This window comes from Haematobia irritans, chromosome 4 (assembly GCF_050003625.1).
Source record: "Haematobia irritans isolate KBUSLIRL chromosome 4, ASM5000362v1, whole genome shotgun sequence".
In the NCBI taxonomy this organism is placed as follows: Eukaryota; Metazoa; Arthropoda; class Insecta; order Diptera; family Muscidae; genus Haematobia; species Haematobia irritans.
In genome coordinates, this window is record NC_134400.1 from 213,191,370 (window position 1) to 213,214,426 (window position 23,057).

Below are 23,057 nucleotides of genomic sequence, written 5' to 3' on the forward strand. Positions count from 1 at the left end.
GGCAAAAGGTAAAATTAAAATAAAAAAAAATATAAAATTGAATAATTTCTTCTACAATGTTTGTATTACAGAAAAAGCTGCTAAGAACTAAAAAATGTCGTGGAAGTGAGAAAGATGTGGGGGAATATACAATTAGGCAGAAACAAAATTTTGAGCATTCAGGTCGAAAACCTATGTTGTTAGCACCTATATTACCTGTTTATTTTCATAATTCATTATGATTGTAAATATATAAATAAATAAATAAAATTTTGAGCACAATATTGTTTGGGAGAATTTTTTTTAAGCATATAATATTTTTGGGTGCAAAATGCTTCCAAACATATTATATGTTCACAAAATAACATATTGTTTTTTTGGAAGACAACATTATTGAATTTGGATGCAAAAATACAAAATGTTTTAACTTAGACTACCCAAACATATATTGTTTAGACCAATATGCTTTCAAACATATTATATATTGGAAGAGATCAAACATATAAATGTTTGGGCAATACCCAAAAATGTATATGCTTGAAGCAAAATATGTTTGGGAGTATATGTTACAGAAGCGATTTTTTATGAGGGTGTGGATGCCGTTTCCACCGCCCAAAGAAAAACTTGAGTCCATGATCGAATATGCATTGTGTATAAAAAATATATACTCCACTATGGAAGCTTGTAAAATGGAGGCTCATATGAATAACCCTATGTTGGTAAAAGAGCTGGTAGATAAGCTTTCTAGCCAGTACAAATTAAATTGGGCTATGTTTCCTAAAAGTGATGAAACTCCAATATTAAAAACATTTAGAGATTAGATTTTTCAAATTGCAGATGCCGCTAGCACAGTGGTGTCAACTGTCCCAATGAGTAAAAGTGCATCGATTAATACTCACACACAAGAAAATCCTCAAAGAAATAAAAATTATCTATATTGTGAAAAAGGTGAACATAAAATTTGAATGTGCAACCAGTTCAAGGAATTGAATTTGGACGATAAGTGGAAGTTTGTGAAAGATAATAAATTGTGCCGTCAATGTTTAAATAAGCATAAAAGAAAGTGTTTTATGAACACCGAATGCGGAATTGATGGTTGTCATGCAAAGCATCATCGTTTGCTTCATAAAAATTTCAACGTTGAGGCAGCATCGTCTTCGAGACAACAACACGAAAATATAAGTAGTGGATCAATTAATTCACATTCTTGTAAAAATGATCATCAGGCCTTGTTTAGAATTTTGCCTATACGACTTCAAAGGAAAGGTAGTTACATCGATACATTCGCCTTCCTCGATGAAGGTTCGTCAGTTACTCTAATTGAAAAGGACATATTCGACTCGCTCGATGCAAATGGTGTCAACAAACCACTTTGCCTAAAATGGACTGGCAACACTTCACGTGTAGACGAATCTTCAGTTCAAGCATCTATAAACATTTTGAACCCAGAAAATAAATCAAAATATATGCTTAATGGTGTCCATACAGTGGAAAATTTAGATCTTCCGACGCAATCGCTAGATATGGACGATTTGATTGCGAAATATCCCTATCTAGCAGTAGTTCCTATCAAATCGTATAAAAGGGTTAAACCAACAATATTGATAGGTGCAGACAACTGGAAAATTGCAGTACCGCTGAAAATAAGAGAAGGTTTGTGGAATCAACTAATAGCGACAAAAACAAGATTAGGATGGACAATCCAAGGCCCTCATGGTAACGGGCAACAGACTACTTGGTTAAACATACAAACTTGCGAATGTGAAAAGAACTATAATGAACTACATAAACTGGTCAAAGAACAATTTAATTTAGAAGAACCTGCCAGTAAGTCGTTAAAGTCAACTGAAGATTCAAAATCCATTGAGACGCTGAGGACTACGTGTCGAAAAGTGGATGACCATTATGAAGCATTTTAAGATAGTTGTAAAAGAATCATCGTGGTCAAGTAAAATATGACTTTTTAGATGTTTATTAATTTTATTAAACATTTATAAATTCTCATAAATATAATATACGACTATCACATCACATTTAAAATATTTTTGTGCATTAATAAAAGATTGATGTTGAGTTACAAATTGCAAGTTACATCTTGTAGCGTCTATCAGCCAGTGCTTTTATTCCCAATGGAGGCAGCGTGCCTGGACAAATATTTGAAAAACTATCACTTTATTCCATTTGGAAGGTCAAAAATTGTTCACCAATATACCTTTCACAATTTTAAGCGAAATAACTATGTTTTCAGCACTTCATTATCATTTTTATTTAAATAAATTGTAAGAAGCTAGTTGTGCTTGGTTTTTCACAAAATATAAAGTGGCTCTTTTAACAATAGTGATGTCAAAATACTTTCATGCGAATAGTGATGGCAAAATACTATTACAGTTGGCGATTGTTTCAGTGTCACTTACGAGTCTGTGGGAGCGATGTGGATGAAATGGAACCTTGAAATGCTGGCAGGGTATGCACAGCGGACCTGATCTATTAAAACCCCTTGTAAATGTGTTGCTAAATTTCCGAGTGGGTAAAGTTGCAGTTTGCGGAGATATAGCAGAAATGTTTCACCAAATAAAAGTTAGAGAAAGCGACATGCACACTCAAAGATTCCTATGGTGGGACAAAAATGATCTTCCGGAGAAGCCGAGTGTTTATGTAATGTGTTCATTAACATTTGGAATTTCATGTGCTCCATGCATAGCACATTACGTCCGAGATTTCAATGCTGATCAATTCAAGGACAAATATACCTGCGCGGTAACTGCCATTCAACACAACCACTATGTTGACGATTTTATTGACAGTGTAGACAGCGAAGAAGAAGCCATCGAATTAGCGTCACAACTAAAATTGATTCACGCCGCTGATGGATTTCACATTCGAAACTGGTCTTCGAATAATGACGCAGTCACCAACTATCTCGAAGAGATAACTTCTTCCGAAAAAACGCCAAAAGGCCTCACAAATACTGAAAAGATGTTGGGTATGTATTGGGACCCCAATAAAGATGTTTTTGTGTACATTTTCAGATTTGCCACACTTCGGCGAGACATACTCACCGCAGAAATAATTCCCACGAAGAGAGAACTGTTGCAAGCTCTGATGTCTATTTTCGACCCACTGGGCTTTATATCATGTTATACAACAACACTCAAAATTCTTCTTCAAGAAGTCTGGCGATCTGACATCAATTGGGATGACGAAATCCGCAACTGTTTATATATTAAATGGCAAAATTGGAAAGCTGCAATCGACCGTATATCAGCTGTTGAGATTCCAAGATGTTACTCCCAATATTTAAATGAAGCAACGGAAATAGAATTACACACATTCGTTGATGCGGGTGAAGATGCTTACGCAGCCGTTTGCTACTCCCGGGTCTTCAGTCAACACCAGTGTGATGTTGCCATAATTGCAGGCAAATCTAAGGTAGCAATTTGTAATGCACCGTGTAGGTGAAATATTGGAAGTCACAAATGTAACACAATGGCGAAAATATCAACATAATTGGAATGTTTCAATGTGGTTCACGGGACCCCAATTTCTTCGAGAAAGCAAGTCAACTTGGCCAGAATGTGTGAAATTAGACGTGTGCGGCCATGAAGAAATTAGACATAATTTTCTTCACATTCATAAAGATAAAGCTGCTACTTTAAATGTGGAATATTTTTCCAACTGGAGGAGACTGTATCGAGCTTTAGCTACGTTCATACTTTACGTAAAAAGGCTGAAGATGAGGCGCAAAGGAGACAATCTGCCAAATCAAGTTTCCTACGATATGGTACATCAAGCTAAATCCACTTTATTCAAATATGCACAGCAAACTGAATTTCGCGAAGAAATACATTGTTTAAAAAATGGTAAGCTTATCCAAAAAGACAGTAAACTAATTTCTTTTAATGTCTTTCTAGATGACGGAGGCGTATTAAGAGCCAAAGGTCGCACGTCATTCCTTAACCCCTAAGACGTTGTAATACTGCCTACAAATCATCATGTGACTACTCTTCTGGTTCGTCATATCCATGAAACCTTTCACCATATATCACATGAGACCGTCATCAACAACATTAAAAGCAAGTACCATATACCACGTCTACGAGTCCTCTACAAAAACGTGAGAAATTCGTGCCAAATTTGTAAAAATGCTTCCGCGTTACCTATTACGCCACAAATGTCAACGCTCCCACCTTCGAGGTTAGCAAGTTTTGAAAGACCATTCACCTACGTGGGCATTGACTACTTCGGCCCATTATATGTAACAGTTGGAAGAAGAAGAGAAAAGAGATGGGGTGTACTATTCACGTGCCTTATAGTTCGAGCTCTGCATCTCGAAATTGCACATAGTTTAGACAACAGTTCCTGTATTATGTACATACGCAATTTCATGGCTCGCAGAGGGATGCCAAAAGAAATTTATACCGACAACGGGACCAATTTTAAGTCTGCCTCGAAAGTTCTCGCAACTGAAATTAACTACAACATGATGTCAAAGTCTCTCGATGGAATAAGATGGGTATTCAATCCGCATGCAGCGCCACATATGGGTGGAGCATGGGAGAGACTAGTGCGTTCAGTTAAAACCAAATATGCCCACAGATGACATTCACCGACGAAACACTTAAAAACGCATTTGCTGAAGTCGAGTTTATGGTAAACTCAAGGCCTCTTACATTCGTGTCATTAGAATCGAGCGTCGATGAAGCATTGACCCCAAATCATTTATTACTTGGGTCATCCGATGGTCACAAAACAGAAAATTTCGAACGAGCCGATCAACGACAACGGTGGCATCAAATTCAACTCTTTGCAGATAAATTTGCTGGACAAAAGGAAGAATTGTGGAAACGGTCATTGCCAAAGACGGCCAAGTGCGCCAAGCAACAGTCCAAACAGCAAATAGTGTTTACCAACGACCAGCAACAAAATTAGCAAAATTGGATGTCGGCATTACAGCGAAGTTAACTCATCCATTGGACTCATTTACGAGGAGGGGAATGTTGCCTCCATATATCCAAGCCATATATCATTCTTACTTTCATGCGTGCGTTACCTTTAAAATTTAAAATGGAACAGGAACAGAGTCAAATTCAAGGGATACCCCCAGAATGGCGGGATCTTATAGTGTATGAGGGTAAGTAGAGAAATTACAAGTCAGTGTCATAGATCCAAAACCAACCCACAGAAATGGAGGTGCCCCGGGAATCGGAGGACCTTTTGCAGTCCTTGTACGATAATGAGGGTGAAATTGTTGAAGTATATAGCAATAAGGGTCATGGTAACTAGCGCAGCCGTGATTAAATGATTAACTAAGTGCTTTAATAAGTAGTAATTCTATTCAAGCCGCAGAAGATTTGGACTTGGACGTGGATTTGGAGATGGACGACAACAACAAAGCGGGAAATGAGGATGATAGTAAGTAACCAAGTTGTTTCAACGTTCAGATTTAAATTTTTTTCTTTTTAGTCGAAAATTTTGCAACTATATTCGATCGTGACGGTGAATATATTTGGCCAACATTTTTGATAGAGGTCAATAGATTCCCCCCTCTTTTGGAAAGTCTGGAAGGGTATCATAGAAAGGCTTTGTGTAAGACGTTCCAAGAAAGGCTAATAAAAAAAAACCTTGTCTTTAAACACAAAGAAGCAATGGACTTCCTATTCAAAAGACTTTACGATACAAAATGGTATATTTTTTTAATTCATGTTCTTAATTTTATAATTACAATTTATTTATTTATTTACAGTGAGAGCAGTGATGGTGACCAACCAGAAGAGGGAGAGGAAGAGGTGGAAGTTGAGTTGAAGCCGTCCAAAACCAAATTCCCGTGGGCTATTCTAATGGAAAAGCAGAAATATTATTATTGCAAAACGTGCAAAAGAAAAAATAAATATCGCCGTGTTACCTGTTTAAAATTACACCAGGAGACAAAAATGCACAAAAAAAAAACGTAAGTAAACATTATTAAATAGGATTAAAAATTAATTAATTGTTTTCGTTTTCTTTAGAAGAGAAACCCAATCAAAAGGCCCAACGATGTCATCACCAACATGTTCACTAGATGAATTTATAGAAGAAACAAAATACTTTGCTTCAAATTCCCAAAACCAACATAAAATACAAAAGTTCAAAGATGATGTGCACAAACTTTGTTTGGAACTTCAACTTCAAGAGTGAAAATGTAGTTTTTATAATCAGAAATTTGTTATTATTTTTTATTTATTTATATAATACCCAAAACCTACAAAGCCAATACATTAATATTATATATTTACTTAGCTTTAGATATAAAAAAAAAACATAATGTTTAAAGGAATTTTAAAAATTCCATATATTATATTAATTGAATTTATATTAATTGAAATGTTTTTTGTTATCGAAATTATTATATTTTAATTATTAAAAAGAGATTGAAATATTTGAACTCGTGTTTTCGATTTTTTTATGGAAACATCATTTTATTATTTATAAATATGCCAGTCAGTCTTGCAAATAGGAATATGCTAGTCTTGCAAAAAGGATGTTCTTATATTATAATGTTTAATTTCGTTTAGTAAAATATTATAATTCGCACATAACTGCACTCGAACCGTACCTTTGGCAACATACGAAGAAAATAGACGCAAGTACCATATACCACGTCTACGAGTCCTCTACAAAAACGTGAGAAATTCGTGCCAAATTTGTAAAAATGCTTCCGCGTTACCTATTACGCCACAAATGTCAACGCTCCCACCTTCGAGGTTAGCAAGTTTTGAAAGACCATTCACCTACGTGGGCATTGACTACTTCGGCCCATTATATGTAACAGTTGGAAGAAGAAGAGAAAAGAGATGGGGTGTACTATTCACGTGCCTTATAGTTCGAGCTCTGCATCTCGAAATTGCACATAGTTTAGACAACAGTTCCTGTATTATGTGCATACGCAATTTCATGGCTCGCAGAGGGATGCCAAAAGAAATTTATACCGACAACGGGACCAATTTTAAGTCTGCCTCGAAAGTTCTCGCAACTGAAATTAACTACAACATGATGTCAAAGTCTCTCGATGGAATAAGATGGGTATTCAATCCGCCTGCAGCGCCACATATGGGTGGAGCCTGGGAGAGACTAGTGCGTTCAGTTAAAACCGCACTTTACCAAATATGCCCACAGATGACATTCACCGACGAAACACTTAAAAACGCATTTGCTGAAGTCGAGTTTATGGTAAACTCAAGGCCTCTTACATTCGTGTCATTAGAATCGAGCGTCGATGAAGCATTGACCCCAAATCATTTATTACTTGGGTCATCCGATGGTCACAAAACAGAAAATTTCGAACGAGCCGATCAACGACAACGGTGGCATCAAATTCAACTCTTTGCAGATAAATTTTGGAAGCGTTGGCATAAAGAGTACATACCTACACTCACACGAAGGGGAAAATGGTTTGAAAAAACGGCACCACTAAAAGTCGGCGATATCGTAATTATTATTGACGATAATCTACCACGCCATTGCTGGCCAAAAGGAAGAATTGTGGAAACGGTCATTGCCAAAGACGGCCAAGTGCGCCAAGCAACAGTCCAAACAGCAAATAGTGTTTACCAACGACCAGCAACAAAATTAGCAAAATTGGATGTCGGCATTACAGCGAGTTAACTCATCCATTGGACTCATTTACGAGGAGGGGAATGTTGCCTCCATATATCCAAGCCATATATCATTCTTACTTTCATGCGTGCGTTACCTTTAAAATTTAAAATGGAACAGGAACAGAGTCAAATTCAAGGGATACCCCCAGAATGGCGTGATCTTATAGTGTATGAGGGTAAGTAGAGAAATTACAAGTCAGTGCCATAGATCCAAACCCAACCCACAGAAATGGAGGTGCCCCCGGAATCGGAGGACCTTTTGCAGTCCTTGTACGATAATGAGGGTGAAATTGTTGAAGTATATAGCAATAAGGGTCATGGTAAGTAGCGCAGCCGTGATTAAATGATTAACTAAGTGCTTTAATAAGTAGTAATTCTATTCAAGCCGCAGAAGATTTGGACTTGGACGTGGATTTGGAGATGGACGACAACAACAAAGCGGGAAATGAGGATGATAGTAAGTAACCAAGTTGTTTCAACGTTCGGATTTAAATTTTTTTCTTTTTAGTCGAAAATTTTGCAACTATATTCGATCGTGACGGTGAATATATTTGGCCAACATTTTTGATAGAGGTCAATAGATTCCCCCTCTTTTCGAAAGTCTGGAAGGGTATCATAGAAAGGCTTTGTGTAAGACGTTCCAAGAAAGGCTAATAAAAAAAAACCTTGTCTTTAAACACAAAGAAGCAATGGACTTCCTATTCAAAAGACTTTACGATACAAAATGGTATATTTTTTTTAATTCATGTTTTTAATTTTATAATTACAATTTATTTATTTATTTACAGTGAGAGCAGTGATGGTGACCAACCAGAAGAGGGAGAGGAAGAGGTGGAAGTTGAGTTGAAGCCGTCCAAAACCAAATTCCCGTGGGCTATTCTAATGGAAAAGCAGAAATATTATTATTGCAAAACGTGCAAAAGAAAAAATAAATATCGCCGTGTTACCTGTTTAAAATTACACCAGGAGACAAAAATGCACCAAAAAAAAAAAAAACGTAAGTAAACATTATTAAATAGGATTACAAATTAATTAATTGTTTTCGTTTTCTTTAGAAGAGAAACCCAATCAAAAGGCCCAACGATGTCATCACCAACATGTTCACTAGATGAATTCATAGAAGAAACAAAATACTTTGTTTCAAATTTCCAAAACCAACATAAAATACAAAAGTTCAAAGATGATGTGCACAAACTTTGTTTGGAACTTCAACTTCAAGAGTGAAAATGTAGTTTTTATAATCAGAAATTTGTTATTATTTTTTATTTATTTATATAATACCCAAAACCTACAAAGCCAATAGTTTAGTAAAATATTATAATTCGCACATAACTGCACTCGAACCGTACCTTTGGCAACATACGAAGAAAATAGACGTCCAATATGAAATCGGAATGTATCCAATGTTAATTTTGATGTATATGGGTAATTCCTAATATAAAAAAATATTTCTCTATCCAGATTGTGGAGTTGAACATTTCCTCGGCAATATACTTGAGTCCAGACAGACAATTTTCAATTTTGTTGCATTCATGTGAATTGAAAAATAAAATCCATTCGTTTAAAAGGTATTCTGTAATAAAAAATAATGTACTACATGTAATTGCTTGAAGTAACCACCTTTATCAAAAATAACTTACCATAATTGTCTCTTGATAAAGTTGAAAATTTTTCAACGAATTCCTTTATTTTCTTCATAAATTCAACACTCTTTGTCTTTTCCTCACTCTCTGGCTCTATTTCAATTATTTTGTTTATTATTTTGTTTGAGAAGACGTTTTTAACTGTTTGTATGTCTGTAAGGCCAAAATGGAATTTTCCTGGGCGAAAATGTGATATGGATGCTTCCGGGTAAAATACTACGGCATTCATATTTAAAGTGCAATCAACGTTAAATGCACCATTTGCTAATATAGCACGAGTAATTCCTATTAGCAAATGTGTCATGTCCGGAATAAACCATATTCGCTTCTCAACGGATTACATGAAGATAATTCCGGCAAGTACTTAGCTTTAAAATTTCCACATCTATATGTACAACAATTGCTGTAAAATTGTTGGGAACCCGGACATTGATCGGCGGAAACGCAACTCACATCAAATCCACATTGATGAGCTATATAAATGCATTCGCCTATTGCAACCTTTAGTCGTCCGATAGTATTTAGACCAGTTTCTATAATGTCGTAATGTAATCTATGTCTGACGTTACATTTATTTCGTCGTACGACAGACAAACTTTTCGACTGCTGATTGGCAGACTTTCCGCAAATGCAACTAGCATTTCCTGTACTTCTGGGTAAATTCCTGGCATGGCTCCAACAATGAGCCTAGAATTGAGTACTTCACGAATACATGGCCGCGTACCTATAAATGAATAATGAATGATTAAAACAAAAAATACCTTCAAACAACGTAAAATCAAAATCATGCCCCTGAAAGTCGTCTCATAAAATTCATTATAAGTAAAATATAGATTCTGCACATCGTTATCAGGGGTTTCCATAGAAATGTCAGTTTCGGGTACGTACTCCTGGGCGTTTTCATTAAAAGACTCCATTGGGCCACCAGCTTCAAATTCATTAACCACAAAATTCGATTGAACGGTCGGTTGCGACGGTTGAACTTGAACGGCTAAGTGTTCCAGAGGAACGTAGTCTAAGAAGAAAGAAGTTAATAAAAGTCTGTCGATTGTAACAAAGTCAACGTACCTTCCATCATTTCAGATGGGTTTCCATAAGCCAGCCTTTCTGTATAAAGGTAGGTACTATGTTCGGTTTCCGCAGCGAAATCCCATACAAAACCAAAAATGCGAAAAACTACCGAAATATTTTTTCATTTGTGGTACTATGTTTTTTTTTTTTTTTTTTTAATTGAAAAACTGACGTAAAGAGCACAGTCCCTAATTAGATCGTTTTAAATCCTTCCATATGTTGAGATTAGTTAGTTTCAAAACATGGCGCCATTTGCAATGTGAATTAAGAAATAATTTATTTATTCAAATGATTTGTGTGAAATTACAATACAAATGTGGTTCGCATTGTTATTTAAAAATGCAATAAGATCGATTGACAAAATAAAAATAACTTGGAGTGGTGTTTTCGTAATAAAGCCACCATCTAGCGGCTCCCTACTACATTCTAGAATAGAAATAATGTACATAACATGAAATTTATAGAAAAGTGTTAACAAAATAAAGTTATATTTAGTGAATTTCATTTTACAATCGTTTCTTTTTACTGGGTATAGGGATAATAAACACAAATGCTGGCCGTTCATCGTAATTATAAAGAAGCCGGTACGATTGATGTTGCAGTACTATGGTAGCTACGAATGGAATCACAATAATAAATTGCTATGTTCCAAAAATAAAATGCAAAAATTAATTATTCATATATCTTGCATTTTATCGATTCAAAACACTGGTTGAATTTTATAACGTGACTGAAATAGTTATAAAATTATACATTGGGAGATTATAATAAGAAACATTCTTCAGTAAACCAGCTACTTTGCATCTCAATGTATTAATTTCAGTCAACGAAGAGTTCCGGTATAGAACACTAACATCCCTTTGTGACGAATTATCTTACGAAATATAAGTCGGGAACAGTGACTTTTGCTTAGGAACTACCTTTGAACGTGAGTTATAGGCTTATGTTGATTGAACAAAAAGTTTCACTTTGACTATAGCTATTGTATGGTGTACGTGTTTTAACTGGTCACCCCATGATGTTGTTCCCCCCGAGGTAACAACATTGGCAAATGAAATGGCGTTGTTATCCTTTGTGGGAACCGTGGTGGTGACCACTGGATTTGAAATTGCTAGTGAGGCGGCAACAGCATGGGCATAAGTACACTCTTGTCCGCTGGTATTGCAATGCGATTGTGTAGATATTAAAGACTCCAACGAATTAAGTTTGTTGATGAATGTAGTGCTTTCTTACTTGTTATACATTATAAATATTTTTATCAAGTCGTTAAATAGTTCAAAAATAAATCAAATGAAATTATTGTCAAAAAGAAAGAAAAACATAATTTAGACATTCAGATGTAGATACTTGAATAAAACAGTTATTTGAAGCTTGTTTTGTACGTCTTGTATTTTGCTATATACCGCGTACAGCTATCGACTTCATTGGCGATCCTGCAAATAATACTACATCGTGTCAACTCACTAATTGATAAAGCATAAGAATAAAAACAATCAACCGGAAATGTGGTGCAAATGCTTCAGAAATTAATTGAAAATCGGAAGAAACAATTCCTACCCAACCACCGACTCCGGAACTATCATTGAAACAGAGAAAGATTTTATCACCAACTAACTAAAAAGAATATAAAAATTTCAAGGGTCAAATTAAAACAAAGCAAAGGCAATAGACGATATATGATTTTCACAATCAACTTGGAGAAAAATAATCCTTAAACTCGAGAGCAAACACGCACAAGAGATAAGTCTTTCAAGTACTTGTATTTCACCATTCACTGGAATTTAAAAACAAATTTAGTTTATAGAATTCAATAGATTAGAGTTTTAATTTATACTTTATATAATTCATTATTATGGTCTTAACCCGTTCCTCTGGGGAAACTAACACAGATTCAAACAACTTAGTTTCATCCGAAAATTCTTCCGAATCCAACACGATGGTAGACACACATGCAGCGAGTTCTTTAAATGGCTTAATTAAATTGCCACAATTCTGGGTTTCTTGTCCCGACACTTGGTTCTTGCAAGTCGAAATGATTTTTGCTTTAAGGGGCGTGTCAGATTAATTAACAAAATATAATTTAGTCGTCACGTCGCTCCCCGAAGACGTCCTTCTCAAAGTCAGAGACATTATCCACAAACCGCCGCAAAGCAATCGATATAACCATATCAAAGAAGTCGTACTAAAACGTTTCTTATTAAGCGAAGACTTAAGATTAGAAAAAATAATAAATAGTTCCGATATAGGAGACCGTAAACCATCTGAGTTCTTCCGTGATCTTAGCGCTCTTAGTGTAAGTGATTCCTTAATCGGCAACGAATTGCTAGAAAAATTATGGACACGAAAACTGTCACCAACCATCCAAATGCACCTCGCTGCCTCCAACCTCGGTATTATTGATGAGAAATTAGCTTTGGCGGATCAAATACATAGCTTAACGACTAAACAGCCCACTCATTCCATTTCAATCAGCCCATATCCATTATCGGAACAGTTAACATCTGACTTTGTAGAGATTACTGCAAATTTGGCTGATCGATTGGATAAAGTAGCTCTTGAAATAGAAGAGATACGAAAAAAACGAACAATAGAGACAGACCCAGCAACCACCTCATCGCAACCGTAGATGGTGCTTGTATCATTTTAAATTCGGAAATAAGGCTTCAAAGTGCGTGGAACCTTGCATCTTTTTCAAAAAACAATGATCGAAATTTAAACTAAACAATCCCATTATTACGACGACTTATAAAGGGACTTCTGAGATTAAATCAAGTCGTCTCTTCGTTCACGATTCCATTAACAACATACCCTTCCTAATAGATACCGGTGCTGCAGTATCGGTAATTCCAGTTTCAGCATTCGGAGATGTAGGCAAACCTACGGGAACTACATTATCCGCCGCCAATGGAACAACAATAAGAACGTTTGGAACTAGTTTACGGACAGACATTGCGTCTACCGGGCGATTTAGTGGTGAGTAATAATTCTGAGAATGACGACGTAGCCGATGTACTTCGAGCTTTAAGGGAGCATATAACGACAGTGAGGAGCGAAATTATCCATCACAGCAATAATATCCAATCATTTATTCCCCCCACATTACACAATTGTGAATACGTGTTCCTCAAGGTTGTGCGTCCAAGTGGATTGCAGCAACCATATGAAGGTCCTTTCAAAGTAGTGGAAAGGAACCAGAATACATTTAAATTCAGTCCCTGCCAGCATTTCAAAGTTCCATTTCAACCTCATCGTTACCACAGACTCGTAAATGTCACTTCAACCATCATGAAAAGGTACATCAAAAAGTACATGCAAGTAATTTGCCATCCCTACTGTTAAAAAAGCCATTTTTTTGTGAAACGCCAAGCGCAACCAGCTTGTTATATTTTAATTAAATAAAAACGAAAATAAAGTTCTGAAAACATAGATTATACGCTTAAAATTGTGAAAGGTATATTGGTGAACAATTTGGTGATTTTCCAAATGGAATAAAGTGATTGTTTTTCAGATATTTTACAGACACGCTGCCTCCATGGAATAAAAACACTGGTTGATAGACGCAGCAACATGTAACTCGCTACTTGTAACTCAACATCATCATTAATGCCAAAAATTATGTTAAATGTAATGTGATAGTGGTATAAATGTTATATTTTAAGAATTTGTAAATGTTTAATCAAATTAATAAATATCTAAACAAACGTGTTTTACTCGACCACAATGATTCTTTTACAACTATCTTAAAATGCACTTTTTCTGATTGTTTGGAGGGTCCCTTATTGGCGTCGTTCTAAATTGATCCATAAAGGCACCTAATAATTGCACTCATGCGAAACATTTTTGTAGTAACTTGGCGTGGTACAACTTCTCAATAGTGACGGCGCTTTTCCGACGAGTTTTTGATGTCGTATATGATTGTTTTCGACGTAGTGGGGATTCTCAAAAGAGTCCCCAAATTCAAAAAATGTTGGCAGGGTATCCAGTGCTAAAAGAAAACAGCCCTACTGTCGAAATACGTCTGACGAAATATAAAATAAATTGTTTTGAGGACTATTAGCTAGGGCTGTCACCCGAATCCAGGGATTTTTCAGGATCCCGAAAAATAATTTCAATTTGTTTTATTACAAGACTTACAACCATAATAAATTATGAAAATTAATATAAAAAAAATTAGGTGCTAACAACATAGGTTTTTGACCTAATAGGTTAAGTTACATATAAGATGCAAAATTTTACAATATTTTAGGAGTGAAAGTGTATGACGGATATTTGTAGAGTTTATGATTTGTAGCTTTTTAGGAAGGCAGATTTCTCCAAAGAGGTATATTTGGGCTGCTTTAATTGTACTGCAGTTGAAAACGATGTGTTTAATGCGCTTTACAGATTATCAGTTATTCCGGACGGAATGTCGGTGTTTGAAAGAATCTTACAGTGTGTCGGACCGATACGACTTGTCGGCCATGACTAAATAATCGGTAAATGTGTTATCGATCCCATAAATATGCGGCAGTATCGATTATGCCTTCGGACCTAACTTATAATGTGCACAGTATATGGGATATGTTCGACACGAGCACTGTCGTCCGGAATAACTGATAGTCTGTAATGGGCATAATAATTGATGGTTTCATTTTTACATAGTGCACATTTTTCTGCTCTTGGTCGGTTAAAAATATGACGATGGATTAGATAGGTATGTCCTAATCGTAATCTTATGTATGTTGAAATAGATGATCTTGAGTTTTCAGAAGGATATAAAGCAATTTGTTTGTCAGGGTTAAAAATTTTGTAGTGATGTTGGTAGTTTGCCTACTCCGCTTTGTCTGTTTGAGTCAGATTGTGCAGGATTATTTGAATGGTATCGTTTTTGTTTGAAGTTGTGAACCTTCACTTTTCTCTGGATTTGAATTATTTTTTTTTCAGGACAATTGAAAGAATAAACAAGTAAGGAAAGTCTAAAGTCGGGCGGGGCCGACTATATTATACCCTGCACCACTTTATAGATCTAAATTTTCGATACCATATCACATCCGTCAAATGTGTTGGGGGCTATATATAAAAGTTTGTTCCAAATACATACATTTAAATATCACTCGATCTGGAAGAATTTGATAGACTTCTACAAAATCTATAGACTCAAAATTTAAGTCGGCTAATGCACTAGGGTGGAACACAATGTTAGTAAAAAAATATGGGAAACATTTAAATCTGAAGCAATTTTAAGGAAACTTCGCAAAAGTTTATTTATGATTTATCACTCGATATATATATGTATTAGAAGTTTAGGAAAATTAGAGTCATTTTTACAACTTTTCGACTAAGCAGTGGCGATTTTACAAGGAAAATGTTGGTATTTTGACCATTTTTGTCGAAATCAGAAAAACATATATATGGGAGCTATATCTAAATCTGAACCAATTTCAACCAAATTTGGCACGCATAGCTACAATGCTAATTCTACTCCCTGTGCAAAATTTCAACTAAATCGGAGTTAAAAATTGGCCTCTGTGGTCATATGAGTGTAAATCGGGCGAAAGCTTTATATGGGAGATATATCCAAATCTGAACCGATTTCAAGCAAATTTGGCGGGCATAGTTACAGCGCTAATTCTACTCCCTATGCAAAATTTCAACTAAATCGGAGCAAAAAATTGGCCTCTGTGTGCAAATGAGTGTAAATCGGGCGAAAGCTATATATGGGAGCTATATCTAAATCTGAACCGATTTTGCTGATATTTTGCAAGTTTTTCGAGACTCATAAAATATTCGGATGTACGGAATTTGAGGAAGATCGGTTGATATACACGCCAATTATGACCAGATCGGTGAAAAATATATATGGCAGCTATATCTAAATCTGAACCGATTTTTTCCAAAATCAATAGGGATCGTCTTTGAGCCGAAACAGGACCCTATACCAAATTTTAGGACAATCGGACTAAAACTGCGAGCTCTACTTTGCACACAAAAATACATCAACAGACAGACAGACAGACGGACAGACAGACAGACGGACATCGCTAAATCGACTCAGAATTTAATTCTAAGCCGATCCGTATACTAAAAGGTTGGTCTATGATTACTCCTTCTTGGCGTTACATACAAATGCACAAACTTATTATACCCTGTACCACAGTAGTGGTGAAGGGTATAAAAATTCCATATTTTAGATTGTTTTTCGTTCCTTGATTTGTTTACATTGTGTTTAATGTTGTCAACGAACTCGACGCATTAAAATGTTAAAAGTTCGTCAACCTTATGCGTCATATGCATACGTTACTTTTGTCGTGTAACTCAAACAATAGTAGTTCCCACATTTTAACTTTTTTGACAATAGGGCTGTTTTCTTTTAAAGGTGGGTACTATGTTCGGTTTTCGAGTTGAAAATCACTTTATTTTCGCGATTACTTTTCCTGAAATAATCAAAATTATAAATTAAAACCAAAATATTCCTGTAAAGTCTTGTCGAAATCTAGGGGAACAAGAAACTTCGCATCAATTGAGTTAATTTGTCTGCTTCATATTGAACTGTTTTAATAAAGTAACCGCGAAAATTTCAACTCGAAAAGCGAACATAGTACTTACCTTAACACTGGATGCAGCATTTGTATGGGCTATCCAGAACATCGTTGCACTGGTGTTCTATGCAAATTGCACTTTGATAAAGTGACGTCTTTTAGATTCTCAATAACAGTTTATTGTGACTAATTTATCGAATATCATGAAATTCAAAGTGATACATTATCATGAATAATCGTAGCAGTACATATTTATAACTATTTGAGCGTTTCCAAGGCATTGGAGCATTTCATACATTAAAAATTTAAGATTTCACTTGTTTTCTGTGATTGTTTTTAAACAGCTGATGACAGTGTTGCATATTTTTTGGAGATGTCCTGGATAAACGAGTACTCTGTTTTCTTTTAGTCCGTGACCATAGACTATAGACTTTAGATAGATGATCCACTACCCTGCCAGCATTTCAAAGTTCCATTTCAACCTCATCGTTACCACAGACTCGTAAATGTCACTTCAACCATCATGAAAAGGTACATCAAAAAGTACATGCAAGTAATTTGCCATCCCTACTGTCAAAAAAGCCATTTTTTTGTGAAACGCCAAGCGCAACCAGCTTGTTATATTTTAATTTAATAAAAACGAAAATAAAATTCTGAAAACATATATTATACGCTTAAAATTGTGAAAGGTATATTGGTGAATAATTTGGTGATTTTCCAAATGGAATAAAGTGATTGTTTTTCAGATATTTTACAGACACGCTGCCTCCATGGAATAAAAACACTGGTTGATAGACGCAGCAACATGTAACTCGCTACTTGTAACTCAACATCATCATTAATGCCAAAAATTATGTTAAATGTAATGTGATAGTGGTATAAATGTTATATTTTTAAGAATTTGTAAATGTTTAATCAAATTAATAAATATCTAAACAAACGTGTTTTACTCGACCACAATGATTCTTTTACAACTATCTTAAAATGCACTTTTTCTGATTGTTTGGAGGGTCCCTTATTGGCGTCGTTCTAAATTGATCTATAAAGGCACCTAATAATTGCACTCATGCGAAACATTTTTGTAGTAACTTGGCGTGGTACAACTTCTCAATAGTGACGGCGCTTTTCCGACGAGTTTTTGATGTCGTATATGATTGTTTTCGACGTAGTGGGGATTCTCAAAAGAGTCTCCAAATTCAAAAAATGTTGGCAGGGTATTCTCTTTAAAAACAATGTGTCAGTTCCAAAAATTAATTTTCTGACATTTCGTTTTGATTTTTTCGTAAAGAGTCGGTCCCAAACATTAATTTTCGTGCATTTGCTTTTGTGTTGATCGTAAAGAGCAATGCTGCTCAAAATTAAATTTCGTATTTTCGCGGTTTTGGTCACAATTTTTTGTTCAAATATGAACTTTTAATATATTAATTTATTTATAAATCCTCTAGTACATCATAAACGTTCTAATTTTGTGTAAAATTGGCAAACTACAGAAAGGAAAACGAAAGAGATTGTAAGCGTGCTCTTATTTTTCTCGTTTATTCTTAATCTTCGGAACTGTCAAAAATAGTTTGACACTCATGGCTCATCTATCTAAAGTCTATAGTCTATGTCCGTGACTGCTTAGGGTATCCAGTGCAAAAAGAAAACAGCCCTAATAGCATGTAACGTAGGACGCATGAATCCTCAACTCAAACAAATTTCAATTTATTATCGTGAACCAAGCTATTAAGATTACAACGCTTTTCTTGACGTGCTGTATAATTGATCCTTATCTTCAATCTACTACTTTTGTACTAAAATTATACAACCCATCAGAGCAGCAAACGTCAACCCTTCTCTATACAGAAACGTTGCAACACTGAAGAAATGTCTGTTTTGGAGAAATCGTGAAAAAGTTGAAAAAAATCAACAACTCCATTAATTAAAAATTTTAGTAGAAATCACACTGGAAACGAGCAAGTGATTTCTTTAATTGTGAAAATAGAAAGTAAATGCAATACCAATTTATTCGCCAGTAAATTATCTTTAAATTTACATGTACGAACGCACTACGAAGGTGAAAAGTTGACCAATTAGATAAAAGAAATATTTGCGTTGCTAGCTAATCCAGGACAAACCTGGAGTAACACTGAAACACAAAAACAACAAGAGGAAAAATAAATACAAATAACCAAGCGCAGCGAGACTAAAGATCTCGGACTATAACGGATTAAATTTTTTTTGGAATACAGACAGACACCAAGTACATAAGACTGATAGTAGTAGTAGTAAAAGCAACCAATCCAATTGCAAGCTAGCGAAGTAGGTGTCGACTTGGCGTCAGAAGGATATTTCATTGCTAAAAATACATAGTGAAGGGTCATAGCTGAATATGGAAGACGATTGGACGGGAAAATCAGTTTCCATTGAGTGCGATGCAAAGCTAGGCGTATTTCAGGGTATTATATCGCAGTGCACGCCTTCAGAAATAACAATAATCCGAGCATTTCGTAATGGTGTACCCCTGCGGAAGCAAGATGCCGAGGTGACCTTACGTTCCTCCGATATTTTGAAAATTAGCCTTCTGCCAGCTTACAATAACCAGAGCACGGTGATACCTACGGTTATAAACAAACCCACCCCGGTGAAACAACCAAACTTTGCCAATGTAGCCAATGGAGGGGGAATTCATGGCCAAAATAATATTCCCAAACCGGATGTCAATTCAGCCTTGAGCAATAAGTTGAGACAAAGTAATATGCCCAATCATGAAACCAATATGTGAGTACATTGTATGTACATTGTACATTGTACATTGTCACTAATTTATTTTTTATAGCCTATCTCCTACTTCCTCAAGAGCACCTAGCGCTCAACATCAAACAACATATAATAATGGCAAAAAATCAAATTCACCCAATCATTCAAGTAGTGTCGCTCTCTTCTTCGGTAATCTAATACCACCTAAAGTAGAAGTAAGGCTGGGAGCAGCCAGCTGTTCAGCTTCCGTTTGTTCCACTGCAAACAGTTGTAATGCGGAAAGTTTTGGAAGCAGTGGTGGAATAAACACCAGCAAACCAATAGATATTGTTCAAAGTGGGGCCTCCTATTATAATGGCCAAAAGGAAAATGGGGCTGCCTCATACTCGAGCGGCACCGGTAACGGCAATGGCAGATCACAAAGGCATTCTTTAAATGGTGGAGGTAATAGCTGTAATGGCATCGCCACGACCAATGGCAACGGAACTCGAAATAAGCAACGCAACAACAAACAAGTACGAAGGGAAAACAGCGTTAAACATAGCCAAACGTTTAGTGGATCCATTGATGATCCCCTTCTGCATGAAGATTTTGATTTTGAAGGCAATTTGGCTTTATTCGATAAACAGGCAATATGGGATTCATTGGAGGCGCGCAAAAAACCCGACTTAGTACAACATGCAGTATCGGCTTCCAATCAAAAAAAATATCGGCATGATGAAAATATTCTCCATAGTGAGCCGGCTAAGATGCGTCAAATCGAATCACTATTTGAAGGTTCTGAAGATTTTGTGACAGACGAAGGTCTTATTATACCAACGATCCCAACCTATGTTCGTTCGAAAATAGAAATGTGTGCTCAGAAGTGTGGTCTCTCATTGCAACGTCAACTGGATTTGTTGGCTCGTGGCACAACTGACTTGGCAATTTTATTGTTGGGTGGTGCCCGACGTTTAACTCCCAATAATCGTCATCAGTGGCCAACCGTTGCGATTATTTGTGAAAAATCGGACAATTTTAGGTAGTATCCATCAAGACAGTATTTTTTTACGTGTATTTATCTGTTTTTTTCTGCATTGCAGGTCGAGTAATGTTGGAGCCGCTACTGGTCGTCAGTTAGCTTCCCATGGTCTTAAGGTATTACTTTACCTGGAAGAAGATTCCAATATAGAACAAAAAAGTATAGCAATTTCGCTTTTTAAAGCAACTGGTAATACGGTGGTGTATTCCGTTGAAGGTAAGTAATTCGGCAATTAACATTGTCTATTATCAGAAGCAACTGCTTTGGCTCAATTTTCAAATAATACGAAAATCGGTTTTAAGAGGTGCCATCATGATAATACAAGTGGATTGGTCCAGAAAGTCGACCTTTCTATGGCTTGGCCAACATCCAAACCTCTAAACAAGAGTAGTTTTTTTATTGAAAATTATAAAATTTTATATTTTTTTTCTTTAGACTTAAGAAGTTTATATTTGTGATAACTTTAATTCCATACCTTTAACCATCTTAGATTATAAGTAAAACTTTGTTTCGAGGAGTTATTCTTTAGTAGATTAATTGTAATTTACCTCAATTGGCCTTTAAGGCTTCAAATTACAAATAAAGATAATAATAATAATAATAAACAATGCTGTTGTGAAGTTTTGTCAACCTTTGTTTTCACTTTATTTTAATTTTTATTGCAGCACTCCCTACACCTGATCTTGTGATATTGTCGACAAATTCAGCTAATTTGTCGTCTAATGTGAAAAAATGGTTAAGTGAAAACCGGTAAGTAGACGATCCAATAAATTTATATCAAAATCCTTTCTCAATCCCATTATAATTGCATTTCATTTTTTTCTTCTTTTTTTCTTACAGAGCATCCATTCTGGCCATTGATCCGCCGGCAACCGGCATTAATGATGTTTCCATTAAATATTCAATTTTACCAATATTACCATTAAATGGCATATCATCGAATAGTTGTGGCAAATTGTATTTATGTAATCTGGGTATACCAGATAAATTTTTTTTCGATGCTGGCATTAAGTACAAAAGTCCATTTGGGCATAAATTTGTGATAGCGATCCACTCAAAGGACTGAAACAATCATCAGAATTTGCAACAAGCATTCAATCAAGGAGATTAAAATCTATAGCATAATGGAATCTACAACAATGAAATTCAATAATCAACATTTTAAATGTGTATGAAAACAGTGAACAAAAAATATTCATTTTATGGGGGAGGTAGTGTTGCAGTGCATACCTCTATAAAGAAAAACAAAATATCAGCAAGAAGATCACAAACCAAGAAGAAAAAAACAACAAAAACATGCCATTCATCAAAACAAAAGCTTTAATAGTTTCAACATTCATTCGCTGAATATTGAAATAAAACAAATTAACATTAATAAACCGCTCCAAAAATTCAGTTAAATTCTTCATCATAACATTCCCTCCAAACAAAAATTTAACTTTTACCTTATTTTTCCCTCCCCCTCCTTCCGGAATGCAAACTATAACAATTCTGAGAAATAAAAAAATAAACGAGATTCCAAAAAGCAAAATTGTGTTCCTGTTTTTATTGATTCCTATATTCACTTTTAACTCTTGGTGTACGACGCACAAAAGTTTTTGATACTTTTAGAAATAATTTAATTCTATAAAATATAATGAATGTTATATTATTACATGATCTATCCTATCAATATAGTCCTTTTGTCAGGCAATTCTTTACTGTTAACAAAATCGTTTTTTTTTCGTAATCTTCATATTGAGGAAACTATCTATTTTAACAAAAAGTTATTTGTTTACATATTTCAGCAGATTTTTTTCAACGCGTATGGAATCGAAGTTCTAGAACAAAGGAAAGAGAAATATAAAATTAAAAAAGAACGGTTGGATGGTATGATCGGAGACTTTTATCCTTCGATGGCTGCCGTCAAATATTGGTTAGGTCATTAAATCGTCTATTTCCAAAATATTTGTTCCGTTTTGCAAGTACCTATTCGACCTCCTCGTACGTTACTTTTAGACATTGTAATGAGAATGCAGAAGTTGAATTTTAGCTTTAAAAAAAGAACGAATATATGAATTTTAAAAAAGTTGGCTCTTCGGCATTCCGACTTTTTTTGACCTTTGAAAAAAGTCGAATTTGAAATCCCCACTTTCAACTTTTTTGGTGAATTTTAGATTTAACATTTTTTTTAGTGGCAGTATATTATTATTGGCGTAATTTGGCTTATTATTTTGCTTTAATTTGAATATTCAGCTCATAAGGAGCCATTTGAATATAAATTAGACCATTTGTTTAAACTTGGAACATTTCAAAAATGCTACTTTACGATATTTTCCGGACTTTCCGACATTGTTCTTTATTGCGCAAAATTTTAAATAATTCGACTTTCAAACTTTTAAAAAGTAGACTTTTTGGCCCTTCAGATTTGTAAAAAAAATCATATCAGTTTCCCCCCATTTCAATTCAAATT

The 23,057-nt window shown here is 35.2% G+C and overlaps 4 protein-coding genes and 3 long non-coding RNA genes across 7 annotated transcripts; 6 read left to right on the forward strand and 1 right to left on the reverse strand.

The window, feature by feature from the left end:
* Nucleotides 1-2,445: 2,445 nt before the first annotated feature.
* LOC142235976 (uncharacterized) lies at nt 2,446-3,943 on the forward strand. Its single transcript, XM_075307227.1, has 3 exons — nt 2,446-3,376; nt 3,435-3,839; nt 3,891-3,943. Exons 1-3 carry the CDS (start codon nt 2,446-2,448, stop codon nt 3,941-3,943), a joined length of 1,389 nt encoding a protein of 462 aa, XP_075163342.1.
* A 1,345-nt stretch (nt 3,944-5,288) lies between these two features.
* Nucleotides 5,289-6,153, forward strand: LOC142235978 (uncharacterized). The gene is made up of 4 exons (XM_075307228.1): nt 5,289-5,391; nt 5,443-5,662; nt 5,723-5,926; nt 5,985-6,153. Exons 1-4 carry the CDS (start codon nt 5,355-5,357, stop codon nt 6,151-6,153), a joined length of 630 nt encoding a protein of 209 aa, XP_075163343.1. The 5' UTR covers nt 5,289-5,354.
* A 543-nt stretch (nt 6,154-6,696) lies between these two features.
* On the forward strand, nt 6,697-7,620 carry LOC142235979 (uncharacterized). Its single transcript, XM_075307229.1, has one exon. The coding sequence runs from the start codon at nt 6,697-6,699 to the stop codon at nt 7,618-7,620; it is 924 nt and encodes a 307-aa protein (XP_075163344.1).
* Nucleotides 7,621-13,572: 5,952 nt separating this feature from the next.
* Nucleotides 13,573-14,048, forward strand: LOC142236495 (uncharacterized). Its single transcript, XR_012722058.1, has 2 exons — nt 13,573-13,778; nt 13,836-14,048. It is a non-coding gene; the product is annotated as an uncharacterized LOC142236495 (long non-coding RNA).
* A 3,107-nt stretch (nt 14,049-17,155) lies between these two features.
* On the forward strand, nt 17,156-17,785 carry LOC142233522 (uncharacterized). Its single transcript, XR_012721420.1, has 2 exons — nt 17,156-17,534; nt 17,592-17,785. It is a non-coding gene; the product is annotated as an uncharacterized LOC142233522 (long non-coding RNA).
* An 888-nt stretch (nt 17,786-18,673) lies between these two features.
* Edc3 (Enhancer of mRNA-decapping protein 3) lies at nt 18,674-22,136 on the forward strand. The gene is made up of 5 exons (XM_075304486.1): nt 18,674-19,605; nt 19,664-20,605; nt 20,667-20,821; nt 21,271-21,355; nt 21,446-22,136. The coding sequence occupies exons 1-5, from the start codon at nt 19,217-19,219 to the stop codon at nt 21,669-21,671; spliced, it is 1,797 nt and encodes a 598-aa protein (XP_075160601.1). The 5' UTR covers nt 18,674-19,216; the 3' UTR covers nt 21,672-22,136.
* Nucleotides 22,122-22,634, reverse strand: LOC142233521 (uncharacterized). The gene is made up of 2 exons (XR_012721419.1): nt 22,489-22,634; nt 22,122-22,425 (listed from the first exon to the last, which is right to left on the reverse strand). It is a non-coding gene; the product is annotated as an uncharacterized LOC142233521 (long non-coding RNA).
* Between the last annotated feature and the right edge of the window lie 423 nt (nt 22,635-23,057).

Bases quoted from the DNA above. Each gene is read 5' to 3' on its own strand.
- LOC142235978 (XM_075307228.1), top strand. From the start codon at position 5,355: ATGGACGACAACAACAAAGCGGGAAATGAGGATGATA. The intron at 5,663-5,722 runs GTATATTTTTTT...ATTTATTTACAG, and splicing joins AGACTTTACGATACAAAATG to TGAGAGCAGTGATGGTGACC. The intron at 5,927-5,984 runs GTAAGTAAACAT...CGTTTTCTTTAG, and splicing joins AAAATGCACAAAAAAAAAAC to AAGAGAAACCCAATCAAAAG.
- LOC142235979 (XM_075307229.1), top strand. From the start codon at position 6,697: ATGTCAACGCTCCCACCTTCGAGGTTAGCAAGTTTTGAAAGACCATTC.
- LOC142235976 (XM_075307227.1), top strand. From the start codon at position 2,446: ATGCACAGCGGACCTGATCTATTAAAACCCCTTGTAAATGTGTTGCTA. The intron at 3,377-3,434 runs GTGATGTTGCCA...TGCACCGTGTAG, and splicing joins GGTCTTCAGTCAACACCAGT to GTGAAATATTGGAAGTCACA. The intron at 3,840-3,890 runs GTAAGCTTATCC...ATGTCTTTCTAG, and splicing joins AATACATTGTTTAAAAAATG to ATGACGGAGGCGTATTAAGA.
- Edc3 (XM_075304486.1), top strand. From the start codon at position 19,217: ATGGAAGACGATTGGACGGGAAAATCAGTTTCCATTGAGTGCGATGCA. The intron at 19,606-19,663 runs GTGAGTACATTG...TATTTTTTATAG, and splicing joins CCCAATCATGAAACCAATAT to CCTATCTCCTACTTCCTCAA. The intron at 20,606-20,666 runs GTAGTATCCATC...TCTGCATTGCAG, and splicing joins GAAAAATCGGACAATTTTAG to GTCGAGTAATGTTGGAGCCG.